We start from the raw sequence: 24,935 nt of genomic DNA, 5'->3' as shown, positions 1-24,935 counted from the left end.
CCATGCAAATATTGTGGAGGTCCTATAAAAAAGGGTGACAATTTGTATATTTTCGTTATATAATTAATGGACGTCCCCCTGTCAGACTACTTTGAATACTGCTTCAAATAAATGTTAAAGTTCAAATATAAAAATAAAAATATTTCAAAAATATACTACCCTAAAATTGACAAGGGGGTGATAAATCGGGACATTACTGTATTGCCGAAAATGTCTGATGAAAATACCGGAAAATCTCTGATGAAAATACTTTCAGTTGCTTTCTGCTGATAACCTGGAAATGTCAATGGTTTAGGTTTTCGGTTTAATCATAATTTAGCCAAAGCATATTTGACCTGATGGCCTTTGGACAAATGGCATTCAGCCAAACACGTGAACACGTGAAACATCAAATAATACAAATATGGCTGCCCCAATGGCCGGATTGAACCCCTACCGACATTTTCATGAGCACTTATCTTGATTTATTGATTGATTTGTCTTTATTTCAGAGACTTTCAGCCCTTGGCTGGTTCGTCTCATACTAATCTTAAAAATTCGTAAACAAATGCGTCTAATTTGGATTATCTGCCTCTTTTTACAAGTGAGCAAAGCCAGGATAAACAAATGCAGCGTGGTTCAATGCTTCGTTCATCGAATTTGTGCCTTTAAAATTTGTATGCAAAATTGAAATAAGATTTCTTGATGTTTCTCCTTAACTGATTTCAGAAAGGTGTTTTTAAGATTATTATATTGTTGAGGCATTTAATACATTCGGGAGAATGTTACATTGAGGTGCTTGATTTGCGGGCATTTGTCATTCGGGCGCTTGGAATTCGGCCGAATGTGACATAACCAATTGGTGAATCACTAGAATCTTCTGATCCTTCTGAACAACTTTCCCGGAGACAACACTTTTCTATATGCTTTAGATCACGAGATAAGGAAGTCTAAAATTTTATTTGAAAACTAGCGCCACCTAGCGGATAAATCGCCAACTAATTTAAGAATAATTAGAATGATCTTGTCCATCTAGACAACTTTGTCGAAGACAAAGTCTCTCTAATATAGACAAATCAATCAATCAATTTGTCGAAGACGACACATTTCTATCTGCTTTCGTTGCCGAGATAGAGAAGTCTAAAATTTTTCTTCATAACTAGAGCCATCTAGCGGCGAAATCACCAGCTAATTGGTATATTACCAGAAATTTCTTGTCCTTCTAAACAACTTTGTCGAAAACGACACATTTCTATCTGCTTTGGTTTCCAAGATAGAGCAGTTTAAAAGTTTACTTTATAACAAGCGCCACCTAACGGTGAAATCACCAACTAATTGATGAATCACCAGAATATTCTTGTCCTTCTGAACCATTTTGTTGAAGACGACACATTTCTATCTGCTTTCGATCCCGAGATAGAGAAGCTGAAACTTTATTTGTTAACTAGAAACACCCCCAGATAATGGAAGGTATTATGTAGATCGATCAGTGTTGCCATCTGCGGTCATAATTCCAAATAGTGAATGGCCACACATGATAGCCTTGGTCAGTACTCAAACTTCGCTGAACACATGTAGAAGGTAAACTAGCATCTAGTATGTGTATTTCAATAGAAATTGGTAAGTGCTCTGATTTGTTTTACGTCCAATTTGATGTAATTTAATTAAAATTAAATTTTACCTCCATATTTATTATTGAAAACAGAAAGAAACGATAGTTTTCATATTTTTTCCAAGCAAATTTGGATGGAAAACTACCGTGATCATTTTTTTTTATAAATTTACACTATTACCACAATAATTGGCACCTGAGATGGGCACCAGATGGGCACAGTCACTCTTACCCACGTTCACTTAGGGGTGGTGGGAGTAAAGTGGACAACCTAAGCATTTTGGTCGTTTCCCGCGGAAATGCGGGAAATCCATCTGTTTTTCCGAGTTACATGGAAGGTAATGATATACTCTAGAAGGGGATGCATTTAAAAAATATTGTTTTCTTCGATTCTTCACCAAATCGTGCATCAAAATAGCGTGAAAAAAATTGGTGGGGGTAAAATGGACAATCGATGGGGTAAAATGAACAAGTCGTTAAAAGTTATATAACAGCATATTGTTTCTATGTTTTTAAATACAAGCTATCAAATTTCATACGATACCTTTATTTTGTTGTTTTCAAACTTTTAATACAAACTTTAAAACACACTTAAATAATTATTGTAAAAATAGTGTAAAAACAAGCACTGTTTTGGATGAAAATTATATTTTGTTGATATAAAATATTTTTTTTATAACTGTTTACTTCAACTATCTCACGATAGGTATGACGGCTGATGATTCTGAAGTTTTCAAAAAAATATATGAAATTTTGGTGAAATTTGAAGCAATTGTCCATTTTACCCCCACGGTCTGATTTTGTTAAAATTATTTCCAAAAACTTTTTTTTTAAACTTAATTTTTTTTTTTTTCTGTCAAATATATTCTTCTACGTGGACTTTATTGGTTTAGGGTTTAAAACTTGTAATAATTTGAAAATAACTTACGAGAAAACCTTAGCAATTATAAGCAGATTTTACATCATTACCGATTTTTCACGTGTTTTTTAAAGATTTTGTCATCTTGAAGAGGTTTATTTGATTTTAATGTTCAAGATCAGCAAAAGTATAATGATTCATGCTTAGGCATAAGCTCCAATCGTTGAAACATTTTGAAAAACAATAAAAGCCATGAAACTGTACCTTGTCCATTTTACCCCACCTGTCCACTTTACCCCCGCCACCCCTACCCACCCCCCTGGTCACGTTTGCTTATTTGGGCGTTAGGTCTCTCTTTCCACTAGTGATAGTTGATTACAACAGCCAGCCTGTTGCTCGTGGAACCCCACAAATAAAAACACCATCAACATATAGTTTTATCAAATACTTTATTCAGCTTTCCTTTTCGGTTTCGAATCATTCTGGAAGAGCATCACCAATTTTCTCAGAACCCACACAACGACCAAAACAATTCCAACTGCCAATGCCAGCACATCCAATAGGGCGAAGCTAACCCACGGTAGGTCCAATCCTGCCGATCGTAACTGAGGTGCCCCTTTGTGTCGAATCACATACTCCACCCAATACACGGCCTCGTCCAGTGCTGGTACCGGCCGATCCCTAAACACCCCGGAGACCCTATCCATATTCTTCTTGTACTCCGGTTTGTACAGCAGCTCCTCCAAAGCCCATCGGAATGAAGTCTCAGTTATGTTCGGGAAGTACAATCGAACTGCGTACCCGCCGAGCACGGCCTTATTCATGTTCAAGTGTTGATCACAGTAGATCGGTATACCCAGCATAGGAACCGCTCGGTAGACTCCCTCCTGAGTTCCCAGAAGCCCTCCATGGGTAATGAACACCTTCACATTCGGATGAGCCAGAATGTCACTCTGCGGCAGCCAAGGTTTGATCATCACATTACTTGGTAGACCTTTGACCGACTCGTCCTCATATTTCCACACCACGCGCTGTTTCATCGATCGAAACACGTTCAGGATTGCTTCCAGTTTGTCCCGCGGCATGTCGGAACTCTTCAGGTTCGTACCCAAGCTGAAATAGATAGCTCCATGTGTGGCTCCGTCCAAGAATTTCTTCAAATCCTCCGGCAGAGGCTTAGGTTGCTTGATGTGCAGTCCTCCGACCTGAACCATGCCGGGAACGCGAGCTCGGGACGTCGTCAAAGGATAGTAACTGTTTAGTAAAACAACTGAAACTTGCCGTTCAAGATCGGCGACGTTGGGTAGAGGGCCGGGAAGATGTCCAAAGTTTTCCTTCGCCATTACTTCCTGCTGAGGAAGATAATAGAAGGTGCGCAACGTCTGCTCGTACAACGACACCGCCGTGTTGTAAATGCGCTGCGGGAAGCTCATCTTGTCCATGAACGGTAGAAACTCGTGAGGCACATGCGAGTACATGTTCATCATGCCCATCATTGGACCCATGTAATGTGCGAATCCGAATGTTCCTGAAAATCAAGTGGATCGTAATTAGTTGACAATTTAAAAGACATCTTTCAACTCTACACTTACCTACACTAACAATGGGAGCCTTGTACTTGTGGGCAAACATAAGGTACGCCTCCTGGTAAAACTGCTCGGCCAAGATCAGATCGAAATGACTGTCATCGTTCCGTATGAAGTCCCGAACATTTTCCCTGGTGAATCCATGCTGTGCCGTCTCCAGTCCCAAGCTGTACAAGAAGTCCATCAGCATTCGGTGGATGGATATCTCTGTCAGATCGTATAGCGACTCAACCTTGACGGAATTCTTCCAGAAATCATATATCGGAGTCACCCGCAGTTCGGTGTAATTCTCGTGTTTTCTAGAGAGTGGGTAGTTAGCGATGCAAGTAACCTGATGGCCTCGATCAAGCAGCCCATTCAGGATGGCATCGATCATCATCCAGTGGCTACGGCCGGGAAATACAAACACGGCAAGAATGCGGGATGAATCTGCATGGTGCCACGCGAGGGCACTTAGAAGCAGGAGAGGTAGGGTGTTTTTAAGCTGGAATAGATTATGGAATAATAACAATACCCTGTATCGAAAACTTCATTCATGATAATAGTGATGAAATGTTAATGCTTTTTTTGAAATCGTGATCGAAGAATAGTCAAATATTTTACGTAGTATTGGTTCAATTTCAAGTTTTCAAGCACCTTTCAATCATTCAAATACAGTTATTACTTGAAATTTATGAAAGTTATGTTTCAGCAAGTAGGGTGTTTATTCGATAGCTCAGTTGGCTCATTACGAGCCGAAGAATGGATGGTTTTCGTGAGAGAAAAGAATCGAACACAACCATCGTTTACAAGGTTTAACTTTATTCTGATCTTTCGTTACAGCATTTTTTCCAGATATTAAAAAAAAAAAAACTAACGAGAAATAAACTGCTTACATAAAAATTCCAAGGGGTACTTCAAGCATGTGATTCCCTTAGAAAAACAATGGATTGAAGCGCTGTTTGTTTGTGTTTGTTTCTTATTTTTGTATTTTTTGTTAGAAGAAAGCACGCATGGTTAGGATGAGTTTAGGAGCGTAAGATTACTTATGGCACTCAGACCATATACAGGGGATGGCCACAATGTTTGGGATAGGCAACTTTTTTTCTCTCACAAAAAGTTCAACAAGCTATAACTTTTCATAGAGCGCATCAAAAAATCTCAAATTTTGACTGTTTGGCAACCTATTATGTGTGCATCATTGGTACAAATTTGGGCTCGATTGATTAATATTTTGCAAAGTTAGAACTGTTCGCGTGAAACACCATTTTTCAGACAACTCATTTTTGAGGTGCCATATCTCGGAAACCAGTGAACCGAATTGAATGAAAATTTGCACGTACACTAACAATATATAAATGCTTCACAAAGAATTAAAACATAGGTACTTTTTAAACATTGAAAAAAGTTCTCATGGATTGACACTTTTTCGATTTTTTCTCGAAAAAATGTAATTTTTTTACATCAATGTCAATAAATTTTAGTGTTGATATTCAAAGATTTTCCACTTCTGTTATCAAGTTATCTTTAATCAGATATATTAGAGCCTATTTAGATTGTAGGAAGAACACATTCAGTATTTTTGTATGGTATTGTAAATTTGACTTATTTTCCTCTATGTGGGTAAAAATTTCAATCTGGTATAACTTAATTCGCCGTGAAAAAATATTACATTTTATAACGTCGTATTAAGTATCAATATATTGTTGATAATCGTTAAAAAATTCATTCAATTCGGTTCACTGGTTTCCGAGATATGACAGTTCAAAAATGAGTTGTCTAAATAATAGTGTTTTAGCCGAACGGTTCTAACTTCGAGAAAAATTAATCAATCGAGCCCAAATTTGTACCAATGATGCACATATAATAGGTTGACAAACAGTTAAAATTTGAGATTTTTTGATGCACTCTATTAAAAGTTACAGCATGTTGATTTTTTTTTTGTGGGAGAAAAAAAGTTGCCTATCCCAAACATTTTGGCCATCCCCTGTATGTATTTAACACTTCTATGAATTATCGCTTATTTTCTTAAAAAAGTATAGAAAAAAAAAACAATATAAAAGCTCTTATTCCACGCACATTTGATCCAATAAACAAACTTGTGACGTAATTCTAACTCAATGCTAGAATTACGTCAAATTAATTTATATAAAACCAAAATTTGCGCTGCCGTAACTCTCAAATGACATGTGTGTTGCTTGGGGAGTTCACTGAAACCCCAATTTACGCTCAAAACGGGAGGAGCGTAACTTGAGGAAAGCGCTATTTGGGGACTCGTGCGTAAAATGGGGGAACGCTTTTTTTCAGTTTCAGAATTAGTATGTGAAGGTTAAGATAACAAAGGTGAATAGGTTATACGTTATTTAGTTACAATCAATAATCAAGCATTTTTGCTAAGTTCAGTGGTTCCCAACTTACGGTCATGGGCTAAGCGAACTTATCAAGAACCAAAGATGTGAGGATGCAGTAAAAAAGTTTTTCGTATTCTGCGTATCAGGGAGTACTTATCACAACGTAGATAAATTGCACAGATCAGTGGTTCCCAATCTGGGGTCACGGGCCATATGAATTTAGCGTTAGCGTTAGCGTTAGCGTTAGCGTAGTTACGGTATACTTCGTAGATTGGATACTAACAACATTCATGTACCTTTTGCTAATCTTGCATGGATTGCTTTTCGGAACAAGGCTGGGGAGTTAACTTCGCTCCAATCTTATACAAGAATACCAAAAGCCCATCTTTACCGTAACTTGGGATAGGGGAAGGAAATGTTGATGTAGCACTTATATAAGAGGCCTCCGACTCAGTGACACTCCCATAAGTACTACGGAGTGGGTGGTTGGGAGATGTATTATGTAGGTCAAGGATTCGCCTGAAAAGCTGGCGATGGACCCTCGGCATTGGTTGTTTAGTTGGTTAAAATTTAATCTTTTGAAAGCCGGCAATCAAAAGAGATTTTTTTCTATTTATTGTTCAAATAATTATGTTCCTGCTCAGTAAGAGGCCCAAGCAGAACCGATCCCTCCAGGGTCATCGGAACATCACAGTAAATGTTTGAAACGCGTGAAAAAAAAACAAATTTGGCGATCCGGAAAAAAAACTCAATTATATAAAAAAAAACGCGAAAACAACGAAAAAAAACGTAAAACGAGTTGAAGAAAATAAAATCAAAAGATATTTTTTCTATTTATTGTATAAACAAGTATGTTTCGGCTCAGTGCGAGGAACAAGCAGAACCGATCCCTCCAGGGTCATCGGAACTTTGCAATAAATGTTTAAAACGCAAGGAAAAAAATTGACTCGAAAAATAACAAAATAAAAGAAAAAAAAAAGTTTTAAAAAATCGCGTTACACAACAACAAAAAACATCTCAATTTATCTAAAAAAAATAAATAAAACAAGATCGCGTGAAACGAGTAAAAAAAAACCATGGTTGGCAACCCGAAAAAAAAATCATTTTTTCTAAAAAAAAAAAAAAAAACGCGTCCACACCCGCGACATTACGACACTCGGCTCGAAGAAAAACGACGCGGATAACGTGGTCTACCCGCCACCGAATGATATGGCGATCTTGACCCTTAAAAAATAAGAAGGATGTTTCGTCGTCCCGACTGCAGGGTTGCCCGCTTGTACATCTGAAATAGAAAATAGTATTAAAAGGTAATAGGCTCACAACAGTTACATAATTTTCGAAAATAAATCTCTCTTTACATAGACAAAAATTACCTGAATCCTCCTGAAACAAATGGATTATTAGCAATAAAAAAACATAATACAAAAAAAAAAAAAAGTAGAACAAATTATGATCTTGGAATTTTTTTGCATTTTAAATTGACAAAGCTAAAAAATTACAAGATCAGAATTTGTTATGGTAGATCTTACACCGTAACGCACCATTATAAGGTGATCTACCCACGTTACGGGGCAGTTCTAGTTCTGTTTCAAATTCCACTGAAACTCACTGAAACGCCCCTAAAACTTCCTGAAGTTCCTCTGAAACATCATATGAAGCTTAAACCCCCTGAAAAGCTTCTGAAATCCCCTTGACAACCCCCTTAAAATGCTCTGGAAGCTCACCAAACCCTTTGCGATGCTTCTAAAATATCCCTTCAACTCCCTAAAATGTCCGTAAAACACACTATCGAAACCTCTTGAAAGTCCTGAAAAAGGTCCTTAAACCAACCACCCCCCCCCCCTCCCTTAAGCGTCCTGCAACCCTTCAAACTTCTGAAATATCCATAAAGTACACTTTCAACCTTTCGAAATCCCCCCCCCCTTCCCCCAAACCTCTTGGGACGAATTGAAACCTCGTCGATACTTCTTGAAAATCTTCTCCTATCCTGGACCTCCTTGAAACGCCCCTGAAACCTCCCTGAAACACAACACCCTTCAAACTCATTGAAAACGTTCCTGAAACAATCAAGCGTAGAGCCAACCACAGAGAGAGTGCATATGGCAGATTTCTGGAGACAATAGATCTTCAGCGCACGACAAAATGCGTGTGCAACAAACCGATCTGAATTTCTTGTGCTGTCTCATATCAGCGTAAGCTGTACGCATCGAGTTTTAAATCGCACTTTTCCCTGCCTGAAATTTCCTGTAAATCCCTGAAACCTCCCCTGAAGCCTTCTGAAACTCACTGAAACAGCCCTGAAATTGCTGAAACCACCGAAACGATTCCAAAAACCACCTGAAAATGATCCTCTATTTGAACCGGATGAAATTGAATTTGGAACCTTCACGATTTTGAACTTTGAAACACGTTTGATTTCACATAAATTTGTTCACAAGCAAAAAATGTATACCGATTGGATTTTTTTGTATATTGCTAAACTCATTTTTAAGCATTCCTTCAGGAATGACCGCTGAGTACCACTATAGTGTAAGCTAGAAAGCTACTTAAGATGCTACTCGGAACTTTGCCGGTACTTTCAAGTTTCTAGAAATTACCTTCAGGAGCTTGGTGTTCTTAAGAAGATATAATTGTTAGTGAAATGTTGGTTCGGGGTAATGTCTTTTGATCAAAAACGGATTTTTATGCTTTCATTCGACGTTTCTGACATACTAACGGGGCTGTAGGCCTTTGACGAGAAGACGGTAAAACGTCGGATGAAAGCATAATCCGTTATTGATCATAACAGACTGGATGATACTACTCTTAACCTGAGACTCTGAATCAACTTTTTCAGCAAAATCGTATAGAAGACGTTTTAGAATATACTATGAATACTTAGTGGGAAAAATATATGTCTTTCACATATGTGGACAAGATGTTATAAAATGACTTAACAATGAAGCTGCATAGAAGTCTAAAAAGCAACCTTTAACAAGCTGTTAAGCTCATACAATTGTAGAGAATAGATATAAGTAGGTAAGAATTATAAAAAAATATAACTAAATTAACTTTATATCTGAACCTGGAGCCTCGTGGCTGTGCGGTTAGCGTCACCAAGCGTACCATGCCATGGGGTGAGGGTTCGATTCCCGCTCCAAGCGATGGAACTTTCCGCAAGAAATGTTTATTCCTCGTATCCACTGGTGCTCGTTATGTGTGTAGTGTCCGTTGTCTAGTGTTAAGTTTTGTTCAGTCTGTACAGTCTCTGGCTGAAGACGGTGTCCGTGTCTTTTCATATCTGAACTTACTTGGGTGTCGTATATGAAATGTTTTACAATAATCGCTTCTTTGAGAACATGTTTAATGCGTGGCGTACCGTTTAACGGCTGTTCGAGTCCGTATGAAGTTGATCATCAATATTAACTTCTTTTCTCGATCAGCCTAGATAGCTGTGTAGTGTCGGTAGCGATTGTCTCAATTGGCTAAGAATAACACTACGGACCGCCTGTTCCGGTGGTAAGAATCCACCAACAGGTGACCCCTAATTCATGGTGTGATGCGGCTTCATGCTTACCGTGCCTAGGAATGAATGGCTAGGGGGGTCTAATAAAAACCTAACCGCTAACGGAGCCTGTGGAGGGTCACGGGCCATATGAATTTCTCAAGAACCGAAAGTGCTAATAAGAAGTGCAAACGTTTTTCAGATTGATCATCTCAATAACACTAGTTTACAAAATAAAACGAAAGTCGTGAACTTCTGTCAACGACCAAAATTTTTGAAGCATAATTTAGCGCTGATTTCGAAACCGTGCTTCAAAAAATTTAAAGTAGAACAGTTTTTGAGTTTTAGCTCAATATCGAGTTTTACACCTTTTTTAAATATAGAATTGAGGAAATTCAAATATCTTGCGTTTTGTTCAACCAATTTTAAATCTTTTTCCATAAATTAAAAGCTGAATATAATACCGTTCGATCATCTGAATACAGGTTTTGCTTCAGATTGATGAAATTCAAGATATTGGCGAGTTTTAGGGACGATCTCCTTAAATTTTAGCAAAATTTCCAAAATTATATGAAGAAATGTATTTTTTTTTTTTTCAATAAGAAAAAAAATAACTTAAAAATTCTTTCTCAACGTTTATTTGGCATATCATATGTAGGCGAGTTACAGTAAAAAATTCAGATCAATCGGAGCATTGATTACGGAGAATGAGATGTGTGAAGTGAGCGACTCTGCTTAAAAATAGAACACAAATCGATTTCAAATCACCAACCTTGTATGGAAAGTCGAAAAAAATTCTGCTCTACTGTAATTTTTTTCCTTCGCGTTTTCGAACTCAGGGCATGATTCTACACCAAAAACAATCATCAGCTTACCGAGTTCAAAAATGCTGTAAACTAGTGTAATCAGTATCTATAGATTGATATGTTGAAAAAATCAGTGGTTTCCAATCTATGATTATGGGCCACGTGAATATCTCAAGAACCGCAAATGGGATGACGAAATGATTTTTTTTTTCGGATTCTATGCCTTTGGATCAACTTCCCAATACACAGTGGTTCTATTTGTTCAGATAAGCGGTCATAAATCAATATCTTCGTTTTTTGAAGGGCAGAATCATTAGTAATGACCAGAAATAGCATGTTATGACTAAAAGAGGATATTCCAGGATATACGTTTTCATAAACATCACTTGAAAAATATTAACTTTGGATATTTTTATTTACGACTAGCTGTCCCGGCAAACTTTGTCTTGCAAATCTTGTGGTGGTTTGACAGCTTTTGAGTTCATTGATTTTTTGATAGATTTTGTTCTGGAACACCCTAATATACGTAATAAGTTTAATATTTTAAAACGGCATCATATTCTCCAACGTTTTTTGGTTATTTGCTTCTTTCACACCAATAATGCACAGTGGCTGATTTCGTCATTTTAGCGCGCTTAATTAATAACTTTTTTACTATGAAGTTCAGCATCATGGTGTCTTCGAGAAAGTTTTTCACTATAAAGAGGAGCTTCTTTTGAACTTCTGTAAAAAAGTGATCTATCCCCCTTAAAGTGAGATAGAAAATTTATTTTTTGAATTTTTCAAGATACGAGGTTGGTGTCTTTACAAAAGTTGTAGAAAATGTTGTTTAGAGCAACTTTGCTGAAGGCACCAAGTTCGTAACTCCGTTACTTTTCAAGATACGTTACGTTTTCTATCATCAGCCCCTTGAAAAAGGTTTTTGCGCAATAACTTTCTAAAAATTGATTCTACATTTTTCTCATGTTCTACAAAGTTATAGATAATGGTGAAACACACAACTTTGCTGAACATGACATCCCGCTAATTTCAAAATTAAAATAGTTATAACGGTTTTTATAGTTTTTTGGGCCATATTTCAAGCATATATAACTTAGCAATTATATGCAAATTTCCGTTTACGCATGTGAAAGTACAAGTAATTGTCTCTTTTAGAAAGCAAAAATCAACAAACTGCAAGAGACTGTAAGATGGGTTTTGTATAGAAACGTTCATCCGTTTATGTTACTCTTATATGGGATATATTTACATTTTCAACATATTTATTTGACAGTTCATGTCAGCTTGCACTTTTATTGTTATTGTAAGTGTGTGTTCATATAAAGAAAGGTTTGTGGTGTATTCTGGATCATTCATGAAGTACGTTACACAAAAACTCACCATCTACTTCTATTTTCTTACTCACAGTGCTTAATCAACTTTTTAAGGTTTTTCTGATTACATATGTGATAATTACACATGTTTCCTTTAATTTTATTGGCACACGTTGTTCGGAGAAGTTGTAGCAAACAAGTATAGCTTTCAATTTCTGCCTATCGCCATCGGTCCAAAAATATGACGTTCTACTTCTTGGTGCTTGAATTTGAAAGATAAACATCTATTCTGATTCTCTGCGTTGAAAATCAATTGGAAATCCACTTGATTAAATTCTACGAAGACAACTCAAAAGTCATGTAATTTTTCGATAAATTTTTAGAATGTCAAATTGCATAACAGTACCCACGCTCTTAAGCAAAATATGCAACAGAATCTTAAATGAAAATGGCTATTCTGCATTCTTTGGAACATCATTGATTTATAAAAATTTTGATCTTGATCACTGATTCATAAAAATCAGTATCTTTAATGCAGATGCATTTCTAAGGTCAGAGGTTTCCAATTCATGATCACGGGCCACACGAAATTTTCAAAAACTATAAATTTCAGGATTAACCCTCTAATACCCAATCCCGCCTTTAGACGGGGTATAGTTTGAGCATTTTTGTAATTTTTGTTTCGTGGAAAATCTTTTTTTTTTATATTTTTGGCTGATATTTAGGACTGTTTTGTATATTTCAAAATGGTTTTTGGTGTATTTTAAAGCGTATTTACATTTTTTAAAAATCATTGAAAAATTGATGTTTTAGTCACCTTCTAGAAGTCATTGTTTATTTTGTATTGAATCGCTATAATTGACATATTTTAGATTTTTCTCAAATCATTCTATCCTAGTTTTATTGCTTAAGGGAATCAAATACACTCTAAAATTATTTTCCTTAAAATTGCACGGAAAATAAAATTTGATATGAAAAAAATTTAAAATAAAAATATTTCAACAATAATTATAAAATTACAAAATGTTTTCATCTCAAAAAATTCGTACCCCAAATAGGCTTCCAGAAAAAATATAAAACTGTGGGGATGTTCAAAAATAAAAATTAGAAAAATCAAAAACTGAAATTCACGAAATCGAGAATTAAGAAGAATCATCTTCCAAAACATGTTTAAATCGATTTTAGATGACGAAAAATGATATTTAGATCAAAATCAAAAATTTGGGTATTAGAGGGTTAAATGAAAATAGTTTTGGATTCACTCCTCACTGATTACAATGTTGCAAAACTCAGTGATTTCCAGCCTGGGTTCACGGTCCACAAGAATTTTGGACTTTCGGTTATTGCATTGCCCGTGACCCCAGCTTGAGCAGAATGGAGTTCTACAACGCCTCTTTATTGAAATCATTGCTTCTTGAGACGCAGAATTTGATAACCATTTTTACTTTCTCATGGCATATAATCCATAAAGCATTCACACTTTCTCCTCGGATTTTCAATTCTTTCGAAATTAGCATGGCCCGTGACTCCAGCATGGGAACCACTGTGCTTTGTAACACCAACTTATTGTATTAAGTGCTTCTTGAGACGCAGAATCTATAAACACATTCACACCTTCTCCACAAACTTTCCATTCCTGCGAAATCAGCATGGCCCGTGTCCCAGTTAGGGAACCACTGAACTTTGCAACACCACTATACTGCAATAAATGCTACTTGAGATGCAGAATCTGAAAACCTTTTTCACTTTCTAACCGCAATTTCGGTGTATGAGAAATTAGCATGACCCGTGGCCTCTGCGTGGAAACCACTGAACTGTGCAACACCACTTTATTGTAATTCATGTAATGTACATTGTGCATGATCCTTGAGACGCAGAATTCGAAAAAAATCTCACCTTCTCCTAGAAGTTTCGGATGTTGGGAGTTTGTGTGACCCGTCACTCAAGATTTGAAACCACTAAATTTTGCAATACTGGTTGTAATGCTTCCTGACACGGACAATTTGAGAAACAACTTCAAATTTCCATTATACATATGTATCACATGCTCAGTGAGCCTAAATGGGGTGGCGGAAATTGGGTTTGGCGCATATAAAGTAAGCGTAAATTGAGGTTTTAGTATATAAGACGTTCATGAGATACAATAAGAATTGCAGCTTAATAGAAGCATAAGGTCAGGAGAGTCAGATGCATGAATAGAGTACCGTAATTCGGGTTAATATTGGACTAAAATACCTAGCACAAGCAAATGTTACATGTTTTTTTTACAGTCGAGTCTTCTATTAGATACTGCCATCCACTTAGAACCCAATACAATTTCTCAGCTGTCATATCCAATCCAACCAATCCAATCATCCAATCCAACTGATTTTTTGAGTGCAGTTAGTGGTTATTATAGACTCATCACATACAAAAAATGAACAAAATTGATTAGAATACATCCTGGAAAACGCAGTGGGCGTAAAGTTGGTGGTAGCGTCTAATAGGAGACCCGACTGTATTTTTAAAACAGGTTCCCTGTGAGTACTTGAAAAACTATGTTTTAATTTTAAAATATGTTCAAACATGCTTGCTAAACTATTTTTTACTAGCTGTCTCGGCAAACGTCGTACTGCTTGCTTACTGTGTTTGTTGTAATTCAGTCACAGCGAACAGACATCCCGGCTAGAACAAATTTCATTCAGAAAGTTGTGTAAAGAATTGAATCTTCACTTGAGTAAGGATGCAAACCAATACACGATGAGAGCTTTGCCTTGTCTCTATGGGTGCGCACTTCAATGGGCTGTATCTTCTGTTCTAGTGCTCCAATTTTTACGAAATTTGGAATGTGTATTGGCTTGCTACCCAAGACACGAGACTCTTTTGTGATTGAATTTGGTCATATAGGAGTTGCATATACAGCAGGTGGCCAAAATGTTTGGGATAGGCAACTTTTTTTTTCTCTCACAAAAAAGTTCAACAAGCTGTAACTTTTCATAGAGTGCTTCAAAAATTCTCAAATTGTGGCTGTTTGTCAAGTTATAATATGTACATCACTAGTACAAATTTGAGCTCGATTGGTTAATCTTTCGTAAAGCTAGAACCGTTCTCAAAAAACACTATTTTTGAACTGTCATATCTTGGAAACCAGTGAACCGAAATGAATAAAATTTTGAACGTTTATCAACAATTTGATAATTGTTAATGCTGTCTGAAAAATAGTTTTCACTTTACTATTATTTTAGAGCTTTTAGTAGAACTTGTTACTTCAGACTCTAGTTTAATTTAAAAACACTTCACTAATACTTCACTTTTGCAAAAGAAAATAAAAAATGAATAACTCTTTTAAAGAAAAACTAGAAAGGACGAGCAAATTCCTTTTAATTCTACTACTGTGCTTATCTTCGGACAGATAGGCCTATTTCGTCTGTGACTTACAGACTTCTTCAGTGTCAAGTGCTCGACACTGAAGAAGTCTGTAAGTCACAGACGAAATAGGCCTATCTGTCCGAAGATAAGCACAGTAGTAGAATTAAAAGGAATTTGCTCGTCCTTTCTAGTTTTTCTTTAAAAGAGTTATTCATTTTTTATTTTCTTTTGCAAAAGTGAAGTATTAGTGAAGTGTTTTTAAATTAAACTAGAGTCTGAAAAATAGTGTTTCGCGAGATCGGTTCTAGCTTCGCGAAAGATTAACCAATCGAGCCCAAATTTGTACCAATGATGCACATATAATAGGTTGACAAGCATTAAAAATTTGAGAATTTTTGATGAACTTTATTAAAAGTTACAGCATGTTGAACTTAAGTTCTGCAAAACGCGCTTCATATTAAAGAGAGGCATGTCTGCAAACGAAAAAGAAAATCAATTTGAAATTGAGATTGGTCACGCTGAGAAAGAGATAAAACCGGAACATTACTGTTTGTACTATTTCAATAGTCATTTCGGCCGCCATCTGTTTTTTTCTTCTGTTTTTGTAATTATTTTAGATCAAATATACTCATACTAGCTGTCCCCGGCAAACTTTGTCTTGCCTACTACGTTTTTTTGCCGTTCTGAAGTCTCAGTCCCCGTTCAACATGTATGGAAAATGAAGTTTCAAAAAATCATAATTTGTTCATGTTTTTTTGCTCATAAACCGTCCTTGGGTGAAAACTAACAAAACAAATCTAAGGGGCCATCCATTAAGTACGTCACGATCCAAGGGGGAGGGGGGGATTGTGAAAGTGTGACAAGCAATGTATTAAGTATAGGCAGGGTGCAAAATGTTCATAGTCATTGACTGAAAACAGCACGAATTTGAATGATTCTGCACTGAATATTCAAAACAAACAAATTCATTTTCGCTCTCCCTATTCACACAGTCAGTCAATTCGTAGTCATTGAATATGAAGCCGATCGAGAAACATCTTCATAAATACCTACGTTTATGGTTACGATTCCTTCCAAAAACACTCCACAACAATCAAATGGGAAAAGATCTGTGTAAAGCAATCGAAACGTTAATATTTTATCAGCAATTTAACACTTTGTAAGATGTTTACAAATATTCATTGACTTTCATTCAGTTGACAAACGAGTATCGAGCAGCTGAATTTGAATATGCTGGCAAGTGAATGAAAATTGCCGCACGGTGAACTTCAACTTGTCTGCTCGAAAATTTTGCGCCCTGAGTATAGGAAAAACCCGTACGAAGGGGGGAGGGGGGGTCGAAAATTCTCAATTTTAGCGTGAAGTACTTAATGGATGCCCCCTAAGACGACCCTAATCGGACCCTCAGTTTGCAAGTTATGCGCGGTCCCACGTATGCAGTATGAAGATTCCATAGTTTTAGAACCCAAAACTCATTAAACAGCAGTAATCTTGGATTTTGGGCCGCCATTTTGAATTATATTCTGGTCGCAATTTTATGACTCCGGACATTTTCCTCTGGTCAAATATATGTACTCATATCGCATGATTTAAAGCCTAAAATTAGTTAAAATAGCAATCCATGAGATTTTCGGACCGCAATCTTTTATGTTCGGCAGCCATCTTAAATAGCATGGCTGCCATTTTGGACTCAGGACATGTTCTGCACACCAAATATACTCATATAGCATGATTTTAGAGCCTAAAACTCCTTAAAACAGACGTTATCTCATGGGCGTAGTCAAAAGGGGGCAGGGAGGCGTGGTCCCACCCCCTGGCCGTCTGATTATTTTTTTTTTTTAATCTAGCCGATACAAAGATCATAAATAATTCAGAATTCAGAAAAAATGTCTCAAAAAATCAAAAATTCTAATAATTAAGGTTTTTATTCACAACTAGCTGTCCCGGCAAACTTTGTCTTGGCGTCTTATGGTGGTTTGACAACTGTTGAGCTCAAAATAGCACCGCACTCTAGATTGGTTTCGTTTCGAGCATGTTGATTTCCTTCCCAGCTCATTAATAATCAGTACTTTATCAATTTTCTTACTTTTCTAGTTGATTTTCGTAACTTTTTGTACATATAAACACAGCCACCACGAATACGGACCGAACCACGCAAGAGTCATGCTGATCGGTTCAGCCGTTCGTGAGTTTTGTTGCCTCAAAGGAACATCAAACTCATTTATATATGTATATATATAGATAGATAGATAGATTATCAAACCTTTTTTACTCGAGAACCACAGCAAATTTCGCTCATTATTTCTCCAAGAGAACCACTTTACTTTCGCTTGGTAGAATGGCTTAATTTTGTAATGTTTATTCATGGAATACAAAAACAGCAAGGCAAATTTTCCAGATATGCTGGAACCGGTTGCGGTAGATTTTTTTCAGGGTTTGTTCTAAGAAATACATATAGTATTCCTTCCACAATTCCTCCAGAAATTTTTACAGATGCTTCTGCAAGCAAGATTTCCAAAGATTCCCCCAGCAATTCCGAAAAGGAAACCTTAAAGAATTCTGCCAGGCATTCCTCCAGGATTTTATCCAGGAATTCCAGGAATCCTCCAGGAAATACCCCAAGAATTTCTTCAGGAATTCCTCCAGCAATTTCTATGGGAATTGATCCAGGAATCACTCCTGGAAATCCTTCAGAAATTATGTCAGCAACTTCACCAGGAATTTTTCTAGAAAATATTATGAGGATTTCTTTTCAGGAATTATTCCAGAAAATTCTCCACGAATTTCTCCATGGATTCCAGCAAATCCTCTAGGGATTTCTTCAAAAACTCTTCCAGGAAATTTTCCAGGAATACCTTCAGGCATTTTTCAGGGATTCCTCCAGAAATTCCTCTAAAGATTCCTCCAGGGATTTCACAAATTGATTCAAGGAATTCCTTCGAGGATTTCTCCAGGAATACTTCAAGAAATTCCGCTAGAAATTCCTCCAAGATTTCATCAAAAGATTTTTCCAGTTTTAGAAAAATAATAGAATTCCTCTGGAGATTCCTCTAGAAACTTATCCAAGATTTCCTTCAGGCATTTTATCCAGGAATTTCTCCAGAAACTTTTCCAGGAATTGCTCCTGGACATCCTTCAGAAATTTTTAACAATTCCTCTAGGGAGTCCTCCAGGCCTTTCTCCATGAATTTCTGCTGAGATTCCATCAGGAATTGCTTCAGAATTTTCTCCAGAGATTTCTTCACGAATTTCTCCAGGGATTTTCCCATGGATTCCTCCAGGAAATCTTTCGAAGTTTCCTCCAGGAAATCCTTCAAAAGTTCCACCAAGGATACCTTCAGGAAATCCTCTAGGGGTTTCTTAAGAAATTCTTCCAGGAAATTCTCCAGGAATACTTCAGTATTTTTTCAGGGATTCCCCCAGGTATTGCTCCAGGAATTTCTCCAAGAATTTCTCCACAAATTTTTTCAAGGATTCCCCGTGGTTTCTTCAGGAATTCCTTCAATGATTTCTCCAGGAATTCCTCCAGAAATTCCACCAGGAATTTCTCAATAGATTTACCGAAGGAATTTCTCCAGGAATTGCTGCAGGAAATCTCTCAGAAATTACGTCAGCAATTCCTCCAGGAATTTCTTCAGGAAATTCTCTAGGGATTTCTTCAGAGATCCTTCCAGGAAATTCTCCAGGAATACTTTCAGGAATTATTCAAGGAATCCTCCAGAAATTCGTCCAGGAATTGTTTCAGGGATTCCTCCAGGAATTTCTCCTGGAATTTTTCGATTTTTTCAGAAATTTCTCCAGCAATTACTCTCAAAATTTCTCTGGAATTTTTTCCAGGAATACCTCCACGATTTTTTCCAGGGATTGCTCTATGAATTTATCCAGGAAATCTCTCCAGGAATTTCACCAGGAAATCCTGTTGGGTCTCATCCAAGAATTCTTCCAGGAATTACTCCAGGATTATTTCCAGAAGTTTTTCCAGGCATTCCTCCAAGATTCTGTCTAGAGATTTTCCCAGGAATTGCTTCAGGGATTCCTCCAGGAATTTAATCAGGGATTTCTCTGAGATTACCTCTAGAAATTCCTCAAGAGATTTCTTCTGAATTTTTTTCTAGGCATTCCTCCCGAAATTCCTCCGGGAATTTCTCAAGAATTTCCTCCAAGGAATCCTCCAAAAATCCATCTACGATTTCTTCTAGTATTTCCTCATGAGATCTCTTCAGATATTTCAGAAATTCCTCCAAGTATACTGTCAGAAATTTTCCAAGGATTACTACGGAAATTCCTCCAGGAATTCTACAGGGCTTCCTACAGGCATTCCTGTAGGAATTACTCCAGGGATTCATCCAAGTGTTTCTTCAGGGATTTATCCAGGAAGTCTTCCAGGGATTGCTCCAGGAATTCCTCAAATGATTTCTTCAGAAATTCCTCTCAGGTTCTCTTCAAAAATTCATTCAGGAGATCCTTCGGAAATTTCAGAAATCCTTCAATCATCTTTTCAGGGATGTACCCAAGAACTTCTCCAGGAATACCTGATTTTTTTTAAATTATTTCAAGATTTTCTGGAGAACTTGCTACCAGCACCACGTTAATTTATGTAGATCAGGTGAGCTTATTTACCATATTGTACAAAATACAACAGCGTGACTGCTAAAGGGTTAATCAATACTTTGAGATTATAATGTTATTATATTAAATTTCATCGTATTGCCCATAGTTATAAAAGCTAGTAGATACAAATTTGCTAACGAGTGCTTAACCACCACCGAACCCCCCCCCCCCCCCCCCCAACAACCGCCCCCCCCCCCCCCAACCGAAAAGCAGTCTACATCCTTTTATTCCTTGTTGGGTATCTAAGTCACTGCGACCACTTGATAGATCTATTGTGACACTATTGCTACACCCTTGCATTACCTTGAAATTTTTAGCCGCCATGTTTGATTATATTATATATAATATAGGCAGCCTATAGGCCTATAGGCAGCTATTTGGGATACTCTGGTCGCCATTTGTTTTTTGCATTCCAGACTTCTTTCCCAAATTAAATATTGTTGGAATAATGGAAATTGAACGGTCAGGAAGCCGTTGAACCTTCACGTACGAGTTTGGAGTGTTGGAGCGAGGTAGTTCTGATGGCAGTTATGTTAGGTATAATCACAGATAACAGACGTTCATGCTGACATACAAAATGTGTGTAAACACTTTCACCCGCCTTTTCAATAATGAAACTTAACTGGCAACCATTTGGAGATAGCGCAACGATCGCATTCATGAAGCTTGAGTACAAATGCTTAAGGGAAATAATCTCTGTCAGATAGCATTTACTTTAGCAAATCGTTACATAGATTGTGGCAGTGAGCAACGTCTTTGGGTTTGCTGTTTTACACATGCTTGGAGCTAAATTATGTTTTCGGGGATAAACATCCGTTATCTGTGGTATAATTGTTGGAAGAGGTACAGGGGATGGCCAAAATGTTTGGGATAGGCAACTTTTTTTCTCCCACAAAAAAGTTCAACATGCTGTAACTTTTCATAGAGTGCATCAAAAAATCTCAAATTTTGACTGTTTGTCAACCTATTATATGTGCATCATTGTTACAAATTTGGGCTCGATTGATTAATTTTTCGCGAAGTTAGAACCGTTCGGGTGAAACACTATTTTTAAGACAACTAATTTTTAAACTGTCATATCTCGAAAACCAGCGAACCGAATTGAATGATTTTTTTAACGTTTATCAACAATATATTGATACTTATTACGACGTTATAAAATGTAATATTTTCTTACGACGAATTATGTTATACCGGGTTGAAATTTTTGCCCATATAGAGGAAAATAAGTCAAATTTACAATACCACCCAAAAATTATTAAATGTGTCCTTCCTTCAATCTAAATTGGCTCTAATAAATCTGATTAGAGGTAATTTGAGAACAGAAGTGGAAAATCTTTGGATATCAACACTAAAATTTATTGACATTGATGTAAAAAAAATACATTTTTTCAAGAAAAATCCAAAAAGTGTCAATCCATGATAACTTTTTTCAACGTTTAAAATGTACCTATGTTTTAATAGTTTGTGGAGCATTTACATATTGTTAGTGTACGTTCAAAATTTCATTCAATTCGGTTCACTGGTTTCCGAGATATGACAGCTCAAAAATGAGTTGTCTAAAAAATAGTGTTTTACCCGAACGGTTCTAACTTTGCGAAATATCAATCAATCGAGCCCAAATTCGTGCCAATGATGCACATATAGTAGGTTGACAAACAGTCAAAATTTGAGATTTTCTGATGCACTCTATGAAAAGTTATAGCATGTTGAACTTTTTTGTGAGAGAAAAAAAAGTTGCCTATCCCAAACATTTTGGCCATCCCCTGTATGTTCTGTGAGAAGAGGATTGTTGTATTGTATATACCTGAACGGAATGATGAGAGTGACGGTTTCTGATTGATGTATCAGTCGGCAGCCGTCTAGTTAGATGGATGACAACTGAGTTCTTTTTTCATTATAGGGTATTGGTCCCATATTAAGCATGTGGCTCCCATTTTCATCCTACGAAAAACAAAGGATTGAAGCGCTGTTTGTTTTTTTTTTCTTATTTTTGTATTTTTTGTTAGAAGTGAGCACCCATGAAAACAAAAAGAACGGAGTCAATCGGTGCCATAATCGCTTGTTTTCGAATAGGATGAAAATGGGAGCATGAGATTACTGATGGCACACATACCCTAATTCAGAAATAATATACCTATCGACAGAAATAATTAATCGACTTATTTTTAGGATGGAAGGGGTGGCCCCAAGTGATTTTTCTTTAAAGAAGTATCATATGAAGAATTGTATGATAGAATAAGAATGGTGGACGGAAATGCCCGGAAAATATAGTTTTCTTGGTCGATTTTAAATTTTGCAGTTTATATGGGACCAAAATGGAACTCAAAATGTATACCAGGAGCTAAAACTTTTCTCATTTTTTATATTTTCTCATATAAACCGTGTCCCCAACTAATAGGAATATTGGTACTAGCACTCTAAGCGATGTTTGATTTATCCGCTCATCTGGTGATAAACGTTTGTAGCGAAGCGTGTTTGTTGTCAATAAACACGAGCGAATGGCGCACCATCTGAATCTTCCATTCAATGAAGTTCCTAACTCAAAAGGAAGCAGGAATCAATCTCATTGATTGATTATCATCGTTTACCCGTAGATAGTAGATGTACAATATAACCACGGAAGTAACAAGTTAACGAAAACGTTGCATTGACATACTGTATTTAGACATGTTATGTTCAACACAAACTTTGTGAAAAAATACACGTTGCTACAATCTGTAACGGACTATGATTGACAAACGAGGAAGTTCACTCAAAGTCATGTTTTTTTTTTTGTTGCTGTAGAAAGTCTCAGGCAAATGTTTGTTCCCGGGTAGAGGCTAATGGCAAACAAAGGACAAAATAATAACTGGTTTTGCCATCATATCTCGTTTTGCCATTCTTCTGTTATTATGAAAAACTTAAAATGGCAAATCAATAGCAAAATATTCAATCATAGCAAATCCTGTCATTGATATGTTGTTCATGAATAATGCTAAATAACACATCAATAACAAAAATTACTATCATGGTAAAACTTGCAATTTAGCACCTTTTATAATGAATTGTATAAAATATCAAAACAACAACATAATTTACATTCCTAGCTAAATTTGCCATTATTTTGAAATTGTGAGAAACTATTTATAAACATTAGGCACCATAACATATTTTACTCTTAGTATACCATTAACTATATTGTATATTTCAAGCATAACTTTTCAATTCTCGCAAAAGTAAACAAATCCGGATTCTCAGCTGTTTGTTTGATTCGCAATGGATTCTATTTGATGCACATCAATTTTTAGAATTCAAACAATTAAAGAGTATAATTTGTAAAACGACGTATCTATCTTTTTCGACGCAACGGTGGCTACGTTCATCAAAGTGAATTTGATTTTTAAGTTCGTTTCGTTTTGAGTTTTTAATTTCCACAAAATAAAACTGTTTTCACATTGATTGATGAACTTAAATTTTATTGAAGAAAAAAAAAGAAATAGCTCATTTTACCTTTCTTCTGCTACTTTGAAATAATAACTGAATCTACCATTATTTTAAAATTGAATTTGAACAACTAAACCTACCATTATTTTGATCGCCACATAAACTGCTAAATTTGTTCTTATTCTGTTATCAATAACTCAAGATTGTCATATTTTGTTATTCAACCGATAACAGTTAATTTGGGTCTTAATTATTTTGTTATCAATATCTCAATAATAACTTATTTTGTTCTTCAATTTAATCCGCATGCTTTACCATTACTTTGTTATTACAATTGCAAAATAAGCTATTTTTAAGTTTTTTCTGCTACCAAAATTTTGTTATTATTTTTGTTATTTTAACTCTTATTTCAAACAAACAAATAACACATTTTGCCATTCAATCATTCTGTTTTAATGGTAAAATTTGCCATTCTTTTGCCATTAAGCTCTACCCGGGTTGTATCTTTTCAATTTGAGTTGATGTCCATCGATGATTTCCTGAGCACAGGTACTGTTCTGGGGTTGAACAGGTAACTGTTTCAAATCATGAGTCCGGTAGAAAAAAATAACATTTTTCGTATTAACACTTTTCATTGTAATGAATTTTCTATTTTTAAACAGAGATCAACTGATCCACTTCCGCGCAAACTTCCGCAAGCACACCTACCATATCGTGAGATCAATCGCACGTGCGCACGCTTCTCTAGGTCGTCACCATCCACTACTTCACGCCACCAGTTCCTTAGACCGAAGTGTTCCGTTCGCGGTTAGAATCAAAACTGACATAACCGTACATAAACTGGACGCTGCTCACCTCTAGGTATTCGAATCACCGACACGCTAATCAGCCTAGTAGTTTTAAGTAGCCACACACGCTGAGCTGTGCTGAGGCTGGGACTGGGGACAGCCGAGGTATAGGTACCTACGTACGTGAAAAAAGGCGAAGATAATGCAGTCAACTAAGTATCAAAACTATCAACTAACGATGATGACGGCGGTGATGTATTGCTGTGTGCATTCAAAATGCAAATAGCAAATGCGGGAGCACCAAATGCGGTAAGATTTTCTAACAAGTAACCCGATGTCAGCGGGAGCTTTCGAATCCTAGGGTGGCGGTGATAATGGCTATGGTTGCTACGTTACCTTTGGTAACATGTGTTACCGCGTTTGAAGCGCATTTGGGCACCGTTTGCATCTTGAACGCACACGGCAATATCATTTTGGCGAGCTGTTGTGATTACTGTCGACTTATCTCATTGCGGGATTATTTCTACGACGATGTTATTGCATCTGATTGTTGATTCTTCATTGCAAGGGACGTATACAGGAAAATTTGATTTGATTTTTTGTACATATTACATCAATCAACGACCAAGCTACGATTTGTAATCTATCTTGTCCAATAAGTCTTCTGAAAGTATGGACGGGATATCCTAGGTCATCCAAACTATTCTTGAGATTAAATCCTAAAGCCTTCGGGTGTAACGGTAACTTCATTCATTATACAAAGCTATGATTTGTAATCTAACATGTCCAGTAA

At 36.5% G+C, this 24,935-nt stretch overlaps 1 protein-coding gene across 1 annotated transcript; it reads right to left on the bottom strand.

The window, feature by feature from the left end:
• Positions 1 to 2,885: 2,885 nt before the first annotated feature.
• Positions 2,886 to 24,235, bottom strand: LOC109429036 (UDP-glycosyltransferase UGT5). Its single transcript, XM_029870690.2, has 3 exons — positions 24,063 to 24,235; positions 4,043 to 4,520; positions 2,886 to 3,978 (listed from the first exon to the last, which is right to left on the bottom strand). The coding sequence occupies exons 1-3, from the start codon at positions 24,063 to 24,065 to the stop codon at positions 2,900 to 2,902; spliced, it is 1,560 nt and encodes a 519-aa protein (XP_029726550.2). The 5' UTR covers positions 24,066 to 24,235; the 3' UTR covers positions 2,886 to 2,899.
• Positions 24,236 to 24,935: the final 700 nt, after the last annotated feature.

The sequence above is a fragment of the Aedes albopictus genome, chromosome 2, assembly GCF_035046485.1.
Source record: "Aedes albopictus strain Foshan chromosome 2, AalbF5, whole genome shotgun sequence".
Classification (NCBI taxonomy): domain Eukaryota; kingdom Metazoa; phylum Arthropoda; class Insecta; order Diptera; family Culicidae; genus Aedes; species Aedes albopictus.
This window is presented reverse-complemented; position numbering and strand designations above follow the sequence as displayed.

Excerpts from the sequence above, each read along its gene's own strand:
- LOC109429036 (XM_029870690.2), bottom strand. Across the intron at positions 3,979-4,042 it reads GGCTCCCATTGTTAGTGTAG|GAACATTCGGATTCGCACAT; the intron begins GTAAGTGTAGAG and ends CTTGATTTTCAG.